This window comes from Alosa pseudoharengus, unplaced genomic scaffold (genome assembly GCF_046254945.1).
Source record: "Alosa pseudoharengus isolate Yale_2024_CS ecotype anadromous, Long Island Sound unplaced genomic scaffold, YU_APseudo_1.1 YU_APseudo_1.1_scf_6, whole genome shotgun sequence".
NCBI classification, from domain to species: domain Eukaryota; kingdom Metazoa; phylum Chordata; class Actinopteri; order Clupeiformes; family Clupeidae; genus Alosa; species Alosa pseudoharengus.
In genome coordinates, this window is record NW_027468848.1 from 23178186 (window position 1) to 23199858 (window position 21673).

The window sequence follows — 21673 nt, forward strand, 5'->3', positions numbered from 1 at the left end:
GTTTAGGATGCATCATAGACAGGTTATCTTTCAGGTAGCCTATATATTTTCCATTAAAAAACCATCACGTAGCGAACGTGTTGTGGCTAACTCACTTAGCTCCTGTTAGTAGCCTAGGTTATGGTCATAAGCAAATGAGATGACAGTCGAAAGATACAATTAGTGCTGTTATCGTTTAGCCTATAAACGCATTTATGGTTTTCTACAAATACATCAATAATCAAATTGGCCTCCATCACTCAACCATGCTAACGGTAACATTATTTTACCTACGTTCTGCTATTGATTAACGTAGCCTACCTGCAGTAAAAAACAAGCATGTCCGATAAACATTCTCAGATTTATTTCGGCTTCAAGAGGAAATGGGAATTACATGTCAGAAATCATCCTACCCTTAGACGTTCTCTGCGGTAAACTACTGTAGCCAACAGTCTTGTCCTTGTACAGTAGGAAGCGTAGTGTCTATCCAACCCACATTAGATTAACTTCCAAAAAAATTACGTCTCACTGCAACAATGCGCCATCTAGTGGACAAACGACTACTTATCGCCAATACTGGAAATGAAGCCATGATGATGATGATGAATATTTATTTTGGCTTTCTTTTAATCCTACTGAATTTGTAATTATGTATCAGCCGTTCTAATACCGATAGTATGTGGGTGCCTGTGTGTGTGCGTGCATGTGTATATGTGTGCACCACCATCTACAGGCCAATGAATGTACACATAACTTAATTTTTTAGACCCCCCCATGGATGAAATTCTACGAAACTTGGCATACCCCCAGAGAATGTAAGGTTAATCATACACATAAAATTTGGTGCAGTTCTGAACGTCTTTACTGAAGAGAGGGGCGATTAAAGCAGAATGATATTGCATTTTCATTTTTTACCGGGGGGGTGCAAATCACAAATGAGTGATTATGGGCTAGGTTGATGTGGGCCCTTGAGACCAACATACCATAAAAATGTCTTCATCCTCGGTGCCACGGTTCAGGTAGTTATTTAGGAAAAACTGCATTTTTTGGGTTTCGGGGGGCCCAGCGCGGAGGAGGAGTGGCTCCCGGGGACCAAACGAAATTTTTCCGTAAAAGTCTAGTGGGGCTACATTCCCACCAAATTTCATGTGCCCCGGTGTTTCGGTGCCCCGGGTATCGTTGACCAAAATTTCAGGAAGTAGATGACGGGGGGGAAAAAAAAAAAAACAACTGACAATCCCTATATGACCGCTTCGCTAGCGGCGGTCATAATAATGAGGAGAACGGTTAATTTTGAATGCTGTCGAGACAACTATCATTAAACAGTAGTCTAGGCCTATATTCCATTTCCATAGTTAAAGATTGAACTCCAGAAAGCATTTTGCTTGTACTTGAAATCATCCACAATTATGCTAAAACTAGTCTAGGCATATGCATAGGAAATGTAGGCCTAGTGGCTTGAATAATGGGCGCGCTGTGGGCATCACAAATCGTGGAGGGCGGGCGCTGCATTAAATTAATTCATTTTTCGTTTGTTCTTAAAGGTAGGCTACACTATGCAACATTTTCACCTTTACGAAGCCGGTAAATGAACTTGTAGTAGGCCTAGGCCAGTGGTCCCCAAACTTTTTCTTCCGAGGGCCAGCTCACTATGCCTGGCTCCAAGAGAGGGCCAGAGACTCGGAGTAGTTCTATATCAGTAACCATAAATAGCTTAGTGCTGTGAACAACAGCAGTCTACCTTAGTTGAATATTCTATTACATTTAATCATAGGCTATTGCAATTTAATACCATTGTTAGCTGTGTTTATATTGTCATCATGCCATATCAGTGTAAAATTAAATAATACTAAAAAACGTTTGCATTCCCAAAAGTATTAGCAGGGAGTCCCAAAAGTATATTTTATAAAAAATTTGTGAACTCTGAATTCTGTGTCTTTGCATACACAGCTCAAGTTGTGAATATCCAACAAATAATTTAAAGTTCTCAAACTGAGAATTTTATGAAGTGCTGAAGTGGTCTGAAATGACCACCATTCTAACTTTCAGTCACCTGATGAGAACTTTGTGAACTCTTTGTATGAACATTTGAACGAGTGAATAGAAATAATTATCCCAGAAAGTCCCAGAAATATGACTTGAATAGAAGTTAGTTAGTTATTAACAATTAATTGATAAACTTTTTAAATACTTTGAGCACTGATGCCGTCAGCATAGGCCTCTCACATTGTTTGCAGGTAGCCTACATTTCATTCCGTTTTCGATGGCAAACGCAAAACAGCGCCAAAACAACCACCGGTGGACAAAAAGAATATTACATGTGTACTGTTTGACTCGCCATAGAGAATAAATGGGGGAAATTGCGGAGGTTTTAGTTTGACGATGTTGTACTCCCGTGAGTGCCGGATGCTATATACTACGGACATGTCTTGGGGGGCCACCCAAAATGAGGTGGCGGGCCGTAGTTTGGGGACCACTGGACTAGGCTATGCTATTCGTTCACACACCGACGGAGAAAACCAGCCATAGCCTACAATTTCCAAGAACGGCGGCCGGACAAATCTTGCGAGAATCGTGAAACATACCTTGTCATATAGCTCTTTGATAGTTTTTGCTGTTAAAGAAGATGACAGTAGTACAAGTTATGTTCTATGCAGGCTACTTCTTGCGAAGCCATTTAAAAGTATGACAGCCACGAAACAGGCACGACCAACATACAACTCGTCACAAATTCAGCACTAGGCTACTAAGCCCTCCCAGCCAAATCGAGTAGCCTAAGTGCAATTCCCAGACCTTAAGCAAGAAATAGATGTCTTTATATACTGAGCTGGAACAGCTTTTTAGATAGGTACAATACCTAATGACAAGTCTCTCAGTAGGCTAAAATAATACTGATACGTTGCCACCTGCCACGTTAAACTTTTAGCCTACAGCCGTGAGCAGGTGCCTGCAGGAATAAATGTTATGGTACACCAGGGGTCTAGCCTGGCTAGCGCCACCACTTCTCAATGAGACGTGGTCTGGGAACCAAACGTTCATTTTCTCGTATTTGAAAAAAATGCCCAGATCCGTTTATTGGGTGCCACGGATGTCTATCAAATGCGTCTGTGCATAGCTCATCATCGTCTTGCTTTCCCTCTTGTTCTGTGATTGGTCCCCTATCTTAGGCGAAACATTTGCTCCATGGTCTCCAGGCTGCCTTAGCAGTGAATCAAATTGCGCGCAAGGCAGCATGGGAACACCCAGGCTACCAGGGGTCTCAAACTCCCGGCCCGCGGGCCAAATCCAGCCCGCGTCCGGCCCAATTCCGGCCCGCGACGTATGTTAAAATAATAATGTAATCTGGCCCTTGGGGGTATTTTTAATTGCGACAAACAACGATACTGATTAAAATAGACTATAAGGACGGTGACATCTCATTTGTACTATCATCCACTATTTGCTAGACATCCAGAGCTTGATTCAAACCCAAAATCGCTGCACAAAGTTTTCAGGAAATACTTGTATTACACGACAAACTCGAAGACGTGCATTTATGACGCGGAAGCATGCAGGCCATAGTTTTGCACAAATTGAAGCAGAAATAGGCCTACTCCAAATGTTGAAAAACGTCTTAGGTAGGCTATGTTATTCACCTATTATGATTCTGAAGGAGAAAATCCTTTTGGAGATTATGATCGATCGTCTATTGACAGTGATAGTCACGGTGAGTCTGTGAATGGAGGTGCGTCTTTGCATGTTAGGTGCTACCATGCTTATTTCGACCCTCTGCCCAACATAGCTTGGAGGTTGCAGTGGTAATCGTGATGATAAGTGTCCGTAATGGACATGGTACAGACAGCAGGGCTAGTAGAAATAGGGCTCTGAAGAAGTCACCCGCGATAGGAACTGATTTGACCAGGATACTTTATTGTAGGCCTTGTGGTTATAGGCTAATAGTTTACTATTGTTGGATACATCTTAGGTGTTTTCCTATTATGTGGGTAATATGACAAAAAAGGAAGTAAACCTGCTCAAATGTGTTCATCCAGTATTTACTGAAAGGTGCATCATTTGAGGTGCTTGCCATCCAGTGGCAAATTAGATGGGTACATTTACCCCCTTCATAAACTTTTGTTTACTCAAAGATTTTTACATTTACAGTAGGACTTTATCTCTGACCACTTTCAAGCCATGGCCTTTTGAAATTTTGATATAAAAATCCAATGGTGTTGCTTTCTTACCCCTGACACGTAGTTTGCCAGGTTTAAAAAAGTTATAAGAGGGAAATATTTTTATTTGGTGTGAAACACACACATAGGCCTACCTGTTTCTATGCTTTTTTGTTTGTTTTTATAATTTGTATTAATATTTATTTTATCATTATTTTATTTATAACCTAAGGTTGCTAGCACAGGTGTCCAAAAATAGATAAAAAAGACTTGCACTTTCTGTGTGTAGTTTTGTGTTTGAAAATACAGTATTGTATTCGTATATGAAAAAACATTGCATTTTAGGAAATAGCCGTTCTTTTTTGTATCATTCTTTAACACTGATATGGCCCTCCAATCAGATGACATTGGCAGAAGTGGCCCTCAGCTCATTTGAGTTTGAGACCCCTATGGTACACAGAATACACAGCCATATGTATAGGCCATATAGGTTCGCGCATGCATAAAAGTTACGTTAGTTCGTTGTGTCTGTGACTTTAAACAGTGTAGGCTATGTGCTCAGTAAAGCTTCATTCAGCCAGTCAGTTCTTATGCTAACGTTTTGACCAGCAATGTATCTCTCTTGCCTACCTTGCTGCCTTCACCATTTCTGTTTTTGAAAGAAAAAATGTATGTCCATATGGCCTTGAAACCTCATTCTCTCTCCTGCGCAAACTTAGAGAGCCCCTAAGGGGACATGAGCAAAAAAAAATCTAGTTTAGTTTCATGTGCTCACACGAAACTTTCATGTGCTCACCTGAAACTTTCACGTGCGCACATGCAACTTTCACGTGAGCACATGAAGCTAAACTTTAGATTTTATTTTGCTCATGTCCCGTTAGGGGCTCCATACAAACTTATGTCCTGCATATGTGTAGTTCTACTGCATAGTTTCGCAAATACATTAGTTTGTTTTACAGAAATGCTACGTGGCCAGCTATTTTCATAAATGGACATTTCGCCCTCTCCGTTTTCAAAAATAACATTGTGCACACCTGTCATGCAGTTCTCAGAGAAGTACATGCCGTCAAGAGCATGCCAAACCTGTCGGTGGCAGTGTAAGAAGCTCAATCCCTAGTCAGCCAATCAGAATCCCAAAAATAGCAACAACAACCACAAATCACTTCCTCTTTTTAACTGTATTTGCAAATGCAAACCGGCCAAAAGCATTTGCACAAATGTAAAAATGAGTACCACCTTAACAGCATCCATGATCAGTAGGGAAACAAACTGTAACCATAGGGCGCTCACATGACGTTAAGCATTTTCTGGCGCGTAATGTGACGTTGGAGAACCTAAAACCCTGTTTCTCCCAGTTGACACGACAACACATAACCGGCGTTATCAGAAATCTCTAGCCTGACGAGCCAGATCCACATTAAAATGTAGGGTCTGGGCACTCACCGTTCGCAGTGCTCAGTCCGAGGGGCGGGATAATCGGTTGTCTTTCAAATTCCCTCTGCACGCAATAGGACAGCGCTATGAGTCCCATGCGTTTCCCACCAGCGGAGCTAGTTGGCTAGTTCAAACTTTTGCCAACATAATAAAAGCTTAACTCGTGTCACACTGTTCGCCAACAGCAGCATTATCTTATTTGTTTTCAAGTAGCAGGGAATTCAAGCCAAACCGTTGCAACTCTGCCATCAATCATTATGTTAAGCCTGCCTAACGACTCTATACACGATTTGATTGGCCTGATAGAAGTTTAATTTTTCGAGCTCACAAGCCAACAGAGAGTTGCTAGACTAGTCCTGGCCGCTAGGGTGCGTCTAGATTTCTAGGCTAAGAAATCTCCACTTTGGCCGGAGTTTTTAGAAATAATCGTTTTCTGTGATAAAAACTGGGTTTTCCTGTAAATGAGAGGCCAAACCGCAGGGAAATATCTGCGTCTTCCCTCAGTGTAAACGGGGCCTCTGTTTGCTTGTAAGCTGGAAAAACCAAACTTCGATCAGGCCAATCACATCGCGTATAGAGTCGGTGGATGGGCTTAACATAACGACGGCAGAGTTGCAACGGTTCCGCGTGAATTCCCTGCTACTTGAAAACAAAGATGGATGCTGCTGGCGAACAGCACGACTCGAGTTAAGCTTTTTTTAAAGTTTGATCAACCAGCCAACTAGGAAAATGCATGGGACTCATGAGTTGTAGCTATCCTATTGCGTACAGAGGGAATTTGAAAGACAACCGTTTATCCTGCCCCTCGGATTGAGCACTGCCTATGGGGAGTTCCCAGACCCTATCTTGATGTGGGTCTGGCTTGTCAGGCTAGTATAGTGTACCTTTAAGATGTCTTTCTCTACTGTATACTATATATATTTTTTATTTATCTATTATATCAGTGGTTCGCATTTTGGTTCCACGACCATACCTGTCTCTCTGGATGATCTGGTCTACTGGTTAATTGATAGCAGTGGTTGTTACCTACTGGACATGATAAAGTGCAGCACTGAGTACAAATAACTGAATATTTTACTGACTTACTGTAGCCTACATTAACACCACCACACACAAAAGTAAAGTAAGGAAACGTCATGTCAGTCCTCAACTGGTACAAAAGCAAATGCATAAAACATACATCTCACTTGTAATGTTTTTGATGTTTTTGTTTAATGTTTTTGATTCTAAACCAGCACAAAACATTTCTCATTTCAAGCTCTGTCAGTTCTATACTGGATGAGTACAGTCTCATTGAGATTTAGTGTCATATCTTGTGACTGTCATATAGGGCTGGGCGATAAAACGATAGCGATATGTATCGCAATAGACATGTAATCGATATAAATAAAAAATACGTTCGATAGAACATTCGATAATTAAAAGCAACACACACCTCCGGCCTTACGTTGTCCATAAATAAATAGGCTAAATATATCTTGCATTGTAGCTATATGTGCAACTCGACCAGAGTAGCCTAGGCGATAGAAGTAGGCCTACCTCAACACAGACTCTCAATGAGTCCTTGCCCTTTGCGCACTCTCTCTCTCTCCCTCTCAACAGGCGCATTCCTCCTCAGCATGCACATGTAATCCAAACATTCACAATCGTGCAAGACGACTGCTAAATTGCTATTAAATCCGGTTAGCATCATTGGTACGCTGCACGAATTTGTTCAAAACTGTTGCATTCAAATTGACTGCTAATCATCTCAATCCCGATGCAAATGGAAAAGTATTTTCCAAGACTCAAACGGGCCTGTCCCAAGGAGAAAAAGTATTTGAAACTTAAACACACGTAGGGAAACTGAACAGTCTACCAGTAGACTATGATAAACTAGCAAATTAAACTACTTTGTTTACAATATTTCCAGGCTTCAAGCAGTGCTGCTTTTTATTTAGACTTATGTGCATTTATTTATTTGAGTGTTTTTCATGATTGTGTTGCTATTTCTTTTCCCTGTTTGCTTTGATTATAAAATAAAAAGTGTTTAAATTGAACTTTTTTCCCATTCTGGTCCTTATCTGAAATAGATTTTAAAAAATCAATAATTATCGATATCGACTGATATGAAATACTTATATCGTGATACAGTTTTCAGCCATATCGCCCAGCCCTACTGTCATAAACAACAAGGCATTTGTCATGTGTGTGATAAAAGAGGCACTCAACACTTGAAATTAGAGAGTGGAGAGTGAGAGTGAGGTTATATAACACAATGGTTTGGTGATCCTGTGTGCTACAGCAAACGTCCAGAGATACCAATGTATTAGCTGGTAGCTAAAGTGTGTTCTGCTCACCCGTCTGTCCAACCAGGCAGAAAAAATAATCTTAGGCCCAGCTGCTGGATCCGTACATGAGTGATGTGTTAAAATGATGACGTAAAGTATGTGCTAACAACATCTGTAAATCTACGTCACAACAGCTTCACTGATGATTCAGGACCAAACCCAAAGCCATGGTACAGCGTGTGAGTGAATGTGGTCTGGATTCTATGCAGGATGGTCATTGTGTCAGAGATGCTGTAGAAGGCCAGAGTTCCTGCCCTGTGATCCACATACACTCCTATTCTGGAGCTGGCCACTAGAGGGAATTTAGTCTCTTTATTATTGTGCCAGAATGAGGAGCTGGAGCTGGAAAGGACCAGACACCAGGACTGATCATTACGTCCAAACAAACACTCATTACCCCGTCCTTTCCTGCTGATGCTTTTATATGAGATTGCTATAAGTACGTGTAGTCCACTCCACTCTACCTCCCAATAGAAGCGTCCAGACACACCCTCTCTACACAGCACCTGAGCATTACTCTCAAATCTCTCTGGGTGATCAGGATATGACTGGATCAGTTGATCAGTTCTCCTCTCCACCCTCCTTCTCCCCTCAGACAGATGGAGGTTAGTATTTGTTGTGTTTGGATCCAGTGTGAAGTTACAGCAATCTAATGGAGGAGAGGACAAGAGAAAGGTTTCTGAGGATAAAATATCTGTAAAAAATATCTGTAAAAAGGTCTGTATCTATCAATTTGATTTTATATGGCATATCATAACATATGAACAATATGTGGTTGATGGTGTGGGGCATCTAAAATGCTTTAGATTTAATCCTGATTTTAAGATCTATGCACCTACAGTGTAAGTGATACTGGAGTACATCTCATGCACACAGGAAAAAAACTAGCAGCATCATCATCACTGGACTGGACTAAATCTATAGGGGAAGCGAGCCGGTATCTGCTGCTCTACTAATTATTCTATTTGACATTTAATTTCCAAAATGCCTTTGATAACCAGAATATACTCTAATTTCCACAACAGCAAAGTGAGGCTGTTACAGCCAACCCAACTTAATCTTTCCAAATGCCATTCTTACAGTAATTTCTCACATTGTATCCACCGAGGAGACAATCAATAAATACAATCCATGTCATATGACGTCTCCATGTAAAATGGCAGTAATATCTCAGGGTAATGTCTTAATCCCTATTTGCAGTATTGTTCAGTAAAGTTGATTTAGTCATGCTAACTTAGAATGTAAAAAGTATAGAATGTGTATGTAAACTCACATTGTAGAAATTCCTCTCTAGTTGTAGGCTCAGAAGGCAAAACAACATGGATCCCAGTCACTATTGAGATTGTAAGAATCATTATAAACAAGGAGACTTGAGGAATTGGTGTTAATGTCAATATTACCCAACCTCTTACTGTACATACACACCGCGGCCGACTTGAGCTTCCAAAGAAGCTCTGGTTGCCCTGTCAAGGACGCTTGTCAAAAAAGTACAGGGAAGCTTTGGACGCTTTGGCCGCTCTGACGTGACAGCATTTTACGTTCGATCATGTTCTATAGATACTTTATTCTATTCGATTGGTTGCTGGTCGTTGGTCGCCAAACCGCGTCATAGCTCATTACCATAAAGTTGACTGACTTTCAACTTTCTGCTTGACGCTCAAGACGCTCAAGACGCCCAAAACGCGACGCCGACGGATTTGCCGCTTCTGGCGGCTGAGGAAAGCCGGCTTCCATTGAAAATTAATGACTTCCTGAATCTTTGGAAGCTCAAGTCGGCGGCGGTGTGTACGTACAGTTAGTATTTTATGATGTCTTCTTGAGTGCCATTAGGAGTCTCAATTTTTTGCCATGTCAGGAATGTGACAAACCTGTGGCAGACATTTTCATAAATCCCTCCTGGCATAGAGTCTCCAACTGCCCCTGCAGTGTAAAGACAGATTTCTTCACAGCCTCAAAAGAGAGTCTTTGGTTAACATAGACGCAGGATAAGACTTTGGACTCCAGTGGGGCACTGACTGACTGGAAGGCCTAAAAAACAAACACATGACAGAGTGAGGGGGAGAAAGACAGATAGGAATACAGAGAGAGTTAAAGCCCTAATATTAAACATATTGATCATATTAAGCATTGAATTGTTTAAAAGTGTAAGTCTACTATATATATATGCAGTATGTATACTGTATATTGGGCTAAGTAAAATCCAGTTGATATGGGTGAACTGGAAACTTTGACCAAAACATTCAGCTACAACAACAGTGTAAAGTTAGATATCATCCTCTGATGTTTGAGATTTAAAGCAACACCAAAGAACTTTTCCTCTGTCGCACGCACTATTTGTTTATCCAGCACCAGCTTTGCAAATAATGTCCACAGACAAGGTAGAATATGTTGCATGATTTTATGAAAGTACGATGTATTGCGACATCAGTTGCAAGTCAAATTTGTAGTTTCTTATGTCTCATTCCATCGAACTACAGATCCGCTACCTGATCCGGCAAACTTACATAGTGCGGTTATAGCCGATAGAGGGCCGCGAAGCGAATGCAGAAAGTGCCGTTCCCCCTATTACAAGTTGATGAACCGCTGAAACGATTTTGGAAACATTATTTTAACGTACAAAAAACTCTTTGGTGTTGCTTTTTAAATGTGAACTCAATCATTTTGTGCTCTAACAATCCATCAATGCTACCTTGAGGAAATGGATGTGATCCTCTGTGTGTGAAAGTTGATCCAGTTCAGCATCTCTCCTTTTCAGCTCAGCAATCTCCTGCTCCAGTTGCTTCAGGAGTCCTTCAGCCTGACTCACCTCAGCCTTCTCCTGAGCTCTGATCAGCTCTTTCACCTCAGAGCGTCTTCTTTCAATGGTGCGGATCATCTCAGTGAAGATCCTCTCACTGTCCTCCACTGCTGTCTGTGCAGCACTCTGTTTAGAGACACACAATGAGGAGGGTCCATCTAAACCAGCCCACTCACTCAGCTCTTCCACCCAGGTTGTTACCCACAGTGTGGCTCAGAGAAACTGTTCAGTGGCTCAGCATTACAGACTCCCTGACTGACTGGAGGAGAGCCCTGGCACCTGACCAACGTGTGAGATGGCTCCTCCAGCAGCCAGCTGTTGTCTTCTCCTGTGGTCAGGGGCCGTTTGCACAAAGGCTAGTCTATAGTGTTAGACCATTCTTAATTTTGTCCATATACTAGATACTTTAGATTTATACTTTAGATGTATATATGCAGACTGACTATCTACTATATCTACGTCATAGACAAAGTCTATTTTTGTGAAACCGGTTCCAGCACTCACCTTGAGAGTCTCCACAGCTTTCCTCAGATCCTGCAGTTCCTTCTCTCTCTCCTGGATTCTCTGATGAAAACCTCTCTGGGTCTCCCCAAAATGTGCCTATGTGAAATAAATGCATAATGTCCAAATTGCACAGTTATGGGGATATCACAGATTTATTATTATTTTCATATAATTCCTGAAGTCATAATCAAAACTAGTTACTGATCCTGGCTAAGAGGTAGTCTGTTGAGCTTACTGATGAGGAGAAGGTGCAGGCCATTCATAAAAACAAAATAAATATTTGTGTTTGTAGAGAATTAATTTCAGATATCCACAGGAAGGTGTTAAATTCATTCAGCTATAGGTAGCGAATTTCCTACAGCGGCTAATAAACAACCAAGTCTGCATAGGACGCAGGACATGATGCAGTTCACAATTGACTGGTGGCAGTCGCAAATGCACCACGTGTTGTACCCAGGCTCTGTAAAGGCCCTTCTTCACGGATGGTACAACATGCACTGGCAGTAGCCATGAAGGCCCAAAGAACCAAATCAGCACACATCACCAACAAAGTAGCCGCGGTGAGCATACCTATGCCTTGTTGATTATGGGTTTATGAAAGCCAGTCGGAGTGAGATTTGAGAACATACACAAGCAAAGCCAATGGCCTGAATCCCCAACCAAAGAACCAAAGCAGCAAAAAAAAAACCTTCACTGGTCAACAGAGCAGCCTTTGAGAGCATATCACTGGGGCTTTCACGTAGGCAAGTTCCTTCACCTGTGTTTTGTTGAATTGGGGCCATGACACTTCCAGAGGGCTCAGCGGTGTCTGCCATTCTGGACCCAAACCCTTCCACACTCATCAATTAATTTAACATTTACGGTTTCTATTTCAACATTTTGTTTCTTGACAATTGAAATGATGTATTTTCATTTCTGTATGAGGTTGATGACTGCTTGAAGTTGATTTTGTTTCACAAATTCATTACAGAGGAGAGTTTTCAATCCATTGTAATATTTCTGCCTCACATAATGGAACTCAAGAGCATACATCTAGTCATCCCATTTGTTCAACCATAGCTGTTGTGCCACACTTATCACCAAGAACTTACCTGTTTCTCTTTCCTCGCTGCAGAGGCTGACACAGTGTCATGGCCTTTGTGTTCACCCACCATACAGAGAAAACAGACACAAGTTTCATCTGTGCGACAAAATATTTCCAACGGTTTCTCATGTTGGGCACAGATCCTCTCCTGTAGCTGACCTGTGGCATTAACTACATTGTGCTTTCGCCCAAGGATTACATCATTGTGGGCCTTCAAGTGAGTTGCACAATAGGACACAAGACAGTCCAGACAGGACTTCACCGCTTTGAGTTTTCTCCCTGTGCAGACATCACAATCCACATCTTCAGGTCCAGCAAATAGGCCTACTACAACAGGAGCAACAGTTTGGATTCTGGTCTTCCTCATCTGCTCCACAAGCTCAGCAACAATATTATTTTTGTTTAAAACGGGCCTGGGAGTGAAGGTCTGTCTGCACTGGGGACAGCTGTAGACTCCCTTTTGGTCTTCCTGGTCCCAGCAACCCTTAATGCAGCCCATACAGTAGCTATGTCCACAGAGAATAGTCACGGGATCTTTCAGTAGATCAAGACAAATCGGGCATGTAAAAAGGTCCTGGTTACTTGGAGCTGCGTCTGCCATTCTTTCTTTTGTGCTGCCCAATGCTTCACTGAAAGTTTTCAAGCTGTTTCGTTTCACCTGAAATTGGAATGAGTGCGCACGTTTTTAAGGGACTTCCTAGTTGTGTGCTGGGCGTGGTTCGTGCATGTTATTACGATTTGTACCTGAAGGCTTTTGAGTCATAATAATAAAGTTGTTTCCAAATGATGGCCTCTACATAATAGGCCTACTCGAATGCAGTGTTTTTCAACCTTTTTTGAGCCACGGTACATTTTTTATATAAAAAAAAATCCTGTGGCACACCACCAACCAAAAATGTAACAGAATTACACACTGTGGCCTAATATTGTAAAAATCATGACAATTTAGTCTCTCATTTGTTTACAGTTCAGTTCAGAGTCGGCATTTTTCCTTTTCAAGGAGGCCTATTTATTTATGTTTAGGATAGGCTACCGGACTGTCCGTCGAGTTCTAGCCTATTAAGTAGGCTACGTGAACGCAGCCGTCATATTGCTGGAGGCAAGCACCTACACGTTCTGGGCAACACTAGCTGACAATCAGAGACACCTGTTTCTCCATTGGCCTCCACTAATTGTTGCCCAATGCGTTATCTAGCTTTCCAATATCTATTTTTCACCAGCAGTTCTCGTGCGCATCACTTAACAAGGTCAATATTGCGCTACTGTCACCCACGGACATGAAAGAGTATTTATTTAGCAAGTCACTATTGCAGGCACAGATGCTCAACAATGGCATATCCTAGCCTACTATTTGCAACAGCTAAAGTTTTTGGACCAATTAAGTGAAATTGGACAATTTCCCACGGCACACCTGATGATCTCTCACGGCACACTGGTGTGCCACGGAACAGTGGTTGAAAATCACTGCTCTAATGAAATATAATAGGCCTACCCAATTTATACATCCACCCTTCACAAACAGAATAGACGCCCAGTGTGTCTTTACATAAGAATACTACAAGGGCGCCATCTACTGGACGTTTCGAGTTGGAGCTTCTCGGGCTGGAGCTGTAGGCTACTTGATTGAGTTGAGTGATGTTCAGCTATCTCAAATCCTGCAACATGCGTAACCCAAATTAATGATTAGGAAATATATGTGATCCTATGTGTGCTCCACCGCGCAGCATCACAAATACTAGTCTGTATAGTCAAGTCTGAACCAATTAAAAAAAAACACTTGTCTCATTAAAATGCTTTTAATTTCAAACAGTGCATTTCATAGATGTTGTCAGTTCTCCATTGGAATGGGTCAATTACAATCTAATAGAGATATGCTACATAAGAGTGTGGTTGTCACACACTGTGTTATGACGGACTTGTAGGCCACAACATAAAAAGAGGAGGAAGACAACACTGTTAACCAAAAGTTATGTATTAATCAAAAACAAAACAAAGAAAGTCTAGGGGATAAGTGTATGGATGCGTGTTTGCGGTATGTAAGCTAGTAGCAGTGAGTGTATTTGTGCGTCAAAAAAGGTATGTGGCAAAACATGAGAGAGGAGCAGAAGCATGTGTTGGGGAAGGGAGAGTGGATGGTGTTCTTATAGCCAACACCGCGCCAGGCGTGGCTAAGGATCAGTTAAGGTCCCTGCCTGCAGCCTCTGTGCATACATCCCGTATCTGCAGGGGGTCATAACAAACAAAACGATCTTACCAGTACTCAAAACTACTGAGATTAATGTAATTTTGGTCCCCAACAAAAGTGTGACTGTGCGAGTGTGCTGACTGTGCGAGTGTGCTGTCTAAACTTGTGTACCTCACTTTCTAACATAACCCATGGTCAGATTTTCAGTAAATGGTGTGGAAGAATTTTTAGCTTAAAGGTCTGTAAAAACTGAGTCTGAAATAAGGTTTGTCTTTCTCGTTAGTAGTTTATCTGCGCATAGAGGTCTCATAAGCATCAGGATACAGAGACAAAGTCTGTGCACCCAAGAGACAATCAGTTGTTTCTCACACACATTTATACCTCACACAGTATCATAATCTCATTGTATCATTACACCTTCTCTGCACATACACGACTTGGTGGTCAATACAATGGGTTATTTAAGAATCAAGGACATTAAGAACATTTCTAACGTCATACAACACATGATCTGCCATCAGAACATTAGTTATTGAAACAGCAGTATCAAATAAGAACTAATAAGAACTTTAAGAACTAGATTAGTGTCAAACAGAAAGAATGAATTCACACTGCATCAGAAGTATCAATTATAAGGAACATCACGAGCTAGGCTAAACACAGGAGAGTCCATTCAAAAGTGTGAAATCTTACAGAAACGCAAGTATCAAATCAAAGGTTAAGGTCCCTCTTTGTCATTTTCCCCTCACATTGGCTGCAACACAGGCTAATAAATATAATTCAGTCAGGTCCACTTTGTCCAGATAGTTAATTAATATTTGAAATGCATTATGTTTCATTTGGCGGTATGGCTCTGTTCTGGGAGCCCCCTGCCCTTCCACGTGCAAACATGGAAAGCCTAAGGCAGAGGGAGCAGCAAGAAAACCCCCCCATAGGGTACAGAACAGACCAGACATCAAGGACAGCAACTAGACATTGATAAGTCAGATGTATGAGGAGATGGGGTGGAGGTGGGTTGAAAAAAGGCTCGCAAAGAAGCTGCAAGAGGCTACGGCAGCTTAAAAAGGGCACCCTGAATGATATCAATCATTATAAGTGTGAGTGATCAGCTAAGCAGTTAGCCAAGTTGCTGGGCGTGACTCCGTGGCCTGCCTGAACTAACGCTATGCTCCATTTTATTATATAGAACATGTTTGAACACAAACTGCACATCTGCATATTAGTTTTGTTCATCATTGAAATAAGGATGGATGGATGGATGGATGGATGGATAGATAGATACTTTATTGATCCCCAAGGGGAAATTCAAGGTCTCAGTAGCATACAGACATCACACACAACATGCACTTACAGTAGAAAAAGTAATATACATATAAGAAAAATATAGTAACCCTTTCTACATTTTACAAGGTTCTGACTTACAAAAAAGCATTTATGAGATTGCAAATGCTACTTCCTAATGATATCCATCTGGCACCAAAACATTGCAAACACCTGTTGGCATAAGAGTGGAAACAGTTTTGTTGTATTTTAAATATTGAAAGGAGGGAAAATCCGCCGACAATACACGTCGGGACTTCTTCACTTGGAAAGGGAGAAACGGCACAAAGCGCTCCACGAGGATGATTGCTCTGGCCCGTTCTCCTGTTGATTACGCGTGTGAACAATGGACAGATGAGGCTGAGGTGTTGAGACATAAATACAGAGAGCTGGAGACAAAGACAGAAGAGAGCGAAAGGCTGAGAGTTCAGCATAAGCTTCTCCCAACAGCCATAGCAGAAGAAAGAAGAGAGCTTATCTCCAAGAGTCACTGTTTTATCCAGCAACACCTTTGAATATTCACAACTCTCCCAACTTGCCTGCAAATCATTGGGCTATGAGCATTTCTTTATCAGCCTTAGGAATACAAAAGGCTGGTCTTACACTACAGACATTACAAAAATGTGATGTAGCCCACATATGAGTCACAAAAGCTTCACAGATGACATACGGGCAATCAAAAACCCAGGGTAAAGTGTGTGAGTGAATGTGGTCTGGACTTTGTGCAGGAGGGTCATTGTGTCAGAGATGCTGTAGAAGGCCAAAGTTCCTACCCTGTGATCCACATACACTCCTATTCTAGAGCTGACCACTAGAGGGAGTTCGATCTTTTTATCACTGTGCCAGAAAGAGGAGCTGCCCCTGGAGAGGTCCAGCCTCCAGGACCGATCATTACGTCCAAACCTACAATTACTATCCTCTCCTTTTCTGCTGATGATTTTATAAGAAACTGCTATATCAACACCAACCTTCCCACTCCACTCAACTTCCCAATAGCAGCGTCCAGACACACCCTCACTACACAACACCTGGCCCCGCCTCTCAAATCTTTCTGGATGATCAGGATAGGACTGTAGCTCCTCTCTCCCTTCAACTCTCCTGTTCCCCTCAGACAGATGGAGGTTTCTGTTTGCTGTGTTTGGATGGATCCAGTGTAAAGTGACAGGAGTCTGTTGGGGAAGATACAGAACAGAAGTGTTTGAGGTTAAAACATCACTAAGTGAAACATTTATTGAATGTTAAACTGAGTGTGTGTGTGTGTGTGTGTGTGTGTGTGTATCCACTATAGAGAACATCGGGATCAGGACTCCATGTAATCTGGCATTTGTCAAGGTGCTGTGTTCAGTTCTAGGATTTGCTCTATTTTAAATGTTGATTTACTGGTTTTGTTTATATATATTTTTTTTTAAATAGCAAGCTCCTGCACACTTTCTTCATTTGCAATTTTAACTTTAATTCACAACGTCTCGGTCAGATGACCATCATCAGGCAATTATTACACTTCTAATTAAAAAGTAATTGAAATGTGTGTGAATCAAACTCACATTGTAGGAAGTCTTCTCTGGTCGCAGGTTCAGTTGGCAAAATAGCCTGAACTTCAGTCACTATCGAGACAGAAAACAACACATTTTAAGAAAAGTGACATTGACAATGATATAGCCTAACTGAACTTTCCTGAAGTTCCCCAGCACATTGTTCTTATTATGACATATTTATGATTATGTACATATACATGATTATGTCATATAGGTTTTATAACAGTGCATGAATTATCTTTTTGTCTTTAAGGGGGTCTCTCTATCTCACAAAAAGTTGACACACCCCACGCATAGCCTAACAAGGCGATACAATTAAATAGCCTAGGCGCGTGTGCCGCTTTTGCGCAGTGTGTGTGCACGGTAGGCCTCGGTAATAACTTGACAGCAGAGATTTTTCATAGAAATTGTTTCCTTTTAATTCATTTCAACATATTAGGCTATTGATTGTAATAGTCCATATTTCATTTCAATTTCACAATACAAAGAAATAGACACACTACAGGTGCGCACTACATGGATGGATTATGAGCCAATGTGCCCCTGGGCACAGATGTGAAAAGGGCACCCCTGGCCACCTCAAAAGGTTGGTAACTCAGCTTAGATATGGTGGTATGGGGGCATGCTCTCCCAGAAGATTTTTTTGAAAAATAACCCCTTAAATAATGACTTCTGGAGTTTTTTGGAAAGAAGCATTAACCCTTTAAGACTTTGAATTTGTCATTGTAAGGACCATCTATACTGTACATCCTATCTTGTTTTGTGGTATTTTTCAGGACAATTGTGGATTTTTACCCATCTGGGAAAGTATAATGTGATATGTCTCTTCAGCCTTTATATCAAGGTGAATTCATTTGTGTTTTTATGTCACCAGGAAGCATGTCAGTAGAAATAACTATTCATATTTAGGTGAGTTAGATTGGAATCTTGAAATATAAGAATCGTGATGGTGGGATATTCTATGACAGCAATTTACAAGATGTACATGTACTGAGTGAGACAAATATTTTATTTATTAGGCTATGAATTGCTTTATTCACTTGAGTATTGTCACTGAACCATTGGATAAAGAATGTGCCTATAATACTCTGCATTTGAGACCTGAAATAACCTGTTCTTGCATGTGTGCGGATGCCATGTAGACTAAAGCACAGTTGATCTGTGCATTCCGAGACCAACTTGAGATTTTTTTTGATAAGGACAGCAAGTTAATTATTTTGGGTTGCTATTACATTAGAATTGCATGGTGGTTGGCAGCTCATTGCCTGCAGCAGTCCTGTATCTTTAAAAATGTATGTGTAGCATACTCGCTCGAATTGATAACACAAATTGATAATAAGCTAATTTTCATTGTTGACATGGAGGCTGGTGTCCCGGGACCTGATGAACGCGCCGCTAAAAAGCACAAATGAGTGCACAAGTTGCAGCCGTGAAGACAGGGAAAGTGCAGGCAGCCACGAGAAGGAGTGATTGGTCATCAAATGAACGTTGCTGATGTCTGGGTTACACAAAGCTACAACAAAACAATCATTATGTTTTCTTAAAGAGCAACAGTTTAGTTTATAAATAAAAAAATATTTTGGCATAAAGTAGGCTAGGCCTAGTAGCGTTACAAGTGCTATAGAAAGGCCTGATTTACACACACTGTTAGAAACGCACAAATGAGGTGTAAAAATGTATTAGCAGGTATCTTTGGCTGACATATTCAAAACTGCACAAAATTTGTATGATCATTATGACACCATCTGCATGAAAGTTTCGTGGGGCGTGAGTGTTGATGAGTGTACATATTGTGAATGTGGATAATATAATCCAGAGTCCCCCGCATGTCAAACCTAGGTGTCCTCACCCCCTTTGTTTATCCCTGTGCAAGAAACCTAGGCGTCATTTTCGAGTTTTGCTTTGATAAGCAAATAGCTGCAGTAGTAAAGAACAGCTTCTACCAGCTCAGAGTTATAGCTAAACTAAAACCCTCCCTGTCTTTCAATGACCTAGAAAGTAATCCATGCTTTTATTACATCTCGGCTGGATTACTGCAATTCACTCTACCTGGGACTCCCTCATATACTTCTCTCTCGCCTCCAGCTGGTCCAGAATGCCGCAGAAAGACTGCTGACCAGATCCAAAAAGCGTGAGCATATTACCCCCATCCTAACCTCCCTCCACTGGTTGCCCATCTAGCACAGGATCAATTCTGCACATTCCATGGACCAGGCTTAAGAGGTGATAGAGCTTCTGCGGTGGCTGCGCCACGCCTCTGGAATCAGCTTCCACCTTCCATTCGAGATGCTCCCTCCATCAATAGTTTTAAATCTAGGCTTAAAACACACCTCTTCACCTTAGCGTTTCCTGCCCTTTTATGATTGTTTGATATCTGTATTTATGTACTCTTATGTGTGTGTTTATGTGTTATGTACTGTCTTTTATTGCACTTTGTACAGCACTTTGGTCAGTGTAGCCTACACTGTATTTTGAATGTGCCTTATAAATACATTTTACTTACTTAGTTAATTACTTAGTGTGAGTTTGGAATGTTAACAGTTGCAATTGGTGAATAAACAGGTGGATAAACTCTATATCTGAAATTAAAGAGGTTGATAAACTGTGTTTAGTTACGTTTAGCCTCCACAACAGCCCTGCACGCACACACACAAATACACACACCCCATCCCCCCCCCCCCCCCCCCCCACACACACACAAACACACACACACCCCATTACACACACCCCCCCCCCCCCCCCACACACACACACACTCATTTACATACACAAAAATTGCAAGAGTAAGAGGAGGAGATGGAGTCAAATTGATAAGCATGATTTATTTTTGCTGATAGAATGTGCAGGACTGAGCGGCATCTAGTTGCACATGGAACTGGTGTTGACAGCGGAGTACCAGCTGGCTACCGTTACACTCACCTCCCTAAACCTTATTCCAATCCGACTCACAACACCAATGTGTTACCTAAATACCCTGCATTGTGTTGAGACAGCACAGCACAGCACAGCACAGCACAGCACATCACAGCACAGCACAGCACAGCTCAGCCCAGCACAGCTCAGCCCTGCACCTGCCTGGGCTCGAACCTGCAACTTGGGTTGCAGCATCTGTCACTAGCACATGTCATTAAGCAGACTGGAAAACCGCTTTACCTTGGCTTTTTTGAATAAGGACAGTTTGGTGCATGGCAACACAGCTACCGTGAAACACATTTGTTTCCTCCTTCATATGCAAATCTCAGACTTGGAAATGACCACTAAAAAACTGGTGAATCTGAACAAAAACAGAGTGTGACGCGAACACACGCTTTGACGCAATTCTGATCCGTGCTAATCAGCATAAAGCTAACTCAATTATTCAGGTGGTGGGTACCACATAAGGATGGGGGGGGGGGGGGGGATGCTAGATATCTGCTAAAACAGGCCATTCCAAAGGGAAAGTAGTAAGTAAACATATGTCAGGAATATGACAAACCTGCTGCAGTCATCTTTATGACTTCCTCCATGCAGAAATCCTCTAAATGCCCCTTCAGTGAAGAGGCCAATTTCTTCACAGCCTCAAAAGAGAGGCATTGGTTAACATAGATGCAGGACAAGTTTTTGGACTCAGTTGTGTCACTGGCTGACTGGAAAGTCTAAATAAAACAAAGAGAAAGGGATAGGGATAAGAGTAGAGAAAGAGAGTAGTTATATTCTCAAAATAAAGCATCATGGTAGCAGTAAGTTTAAATCTACAATCTGTATTTTATCAAATAATGTTGATTTTGAGGCAAAAAACGTTTTACAGTGCATATGCTAATTTAATTATATTAAATGGAATGTGATGCTCAAAAGTTTTGAGCGGAAAATACATTACTTCCAACTTATGCAACAACAATATTGATGCCCTTGCTGCAAATGTAAAGATTTTTGAAAGAAGTAATACCTAAACTGAATTGAAATCTGCAATGAGAATAGTCAATGTCATTAAACAGACTGCTGAGCTCTAATCCATCAACATTTACCTTGAGGAAATGGATGTGATCCTCTGTGTGTGAAAGCTGCTCCAGCTCAGCATGTCTCCTCTTCATCTCAGCAATCTCCTGCTCCAGTTTCTTCAGCAGCCCTTCAGCCCGACTCACCTCAGCCTTCTCCTGAGCTCTGATCAGCTCTTTTACCTCAGAGCGCCTTCTCTCAAGGGAGTGGATCATCTCAGTGAAGATAATCTCACTGTCCTCCACTGCTGTCTGTGCAGAACTCTGAGAGGAGACACAGAAAGAGGAGGGGTCCATCAGGGAGCAGCCCAGTAACTTAGCTCTTCCTGTTACCCAAAGTGTTACTCAGGCTAGGGTCCCACTACCAGGCCAAATCGGAA

General features: G+C 41.6%; 1 protein-coding gene and 1 pseudogene across 1 annotated transcript; both read right to left on the bottom strand.

Annotated features, from left to right (window-relative positions):
* LOC143105510 (tripartite motif-containing protein 16-like) overlaps positions 1-21673 on the bottom strand; it is a 71670-nt pseudogene that overhangs the window by 47913 nt on the left and 2084 nt on the right.
* LOC143105728 (E3 ubiquitin-protein ligase TRIM16-like) lies at positions 7560-12961 on the bottom strand. Its single transcript, XM_076269812.1, has 6 exons — positions 12287-12961; positions 11196-11291; positions 10584-10817; positions 9763-9922; positions 9168-9227; positions 7560-8543 (listed from the first exon to the last, which is right to left on the bottom strand). The coding sequence occupies exons 1-6, from the start codon at positions 12878-12880 to the stop codon at positions 8020-8022; spliced, it is 1668 nt and encodes a 555-aa protein (XP_076125927.1). The 5' UTR covers positions 12881-12961; the 3' UTR covers positions 7560-8019.

What these genes read in the sequence shown, in the direction of transcription:
- LOC143105728 (XM_076269812.1), bottom strand. Translation starts at nt 12,880, where the DNA reads ATGGCAGACGCAGCTCCAAGTAACCAGGACCTTTTTACATGCCCGATT. An exon ending in ATCACATCCATTTCCTCAAG is followed by an intron (nt 9,923 to 10,583) that starts GTAGCATTGATG and finishes TTTGTTTTTTAG; the next exon opens with GCCTTCCAGTCAGTCAGTGC. An exon ending in TATGAAAATGTCTGCCACAG is followed by an intron (nt 9,228 to 9,762) that starts GTTTGTCACATT and finishes CAATCTCAATAG; the next exon opens with TGACTGGGATCCATGTTGTT.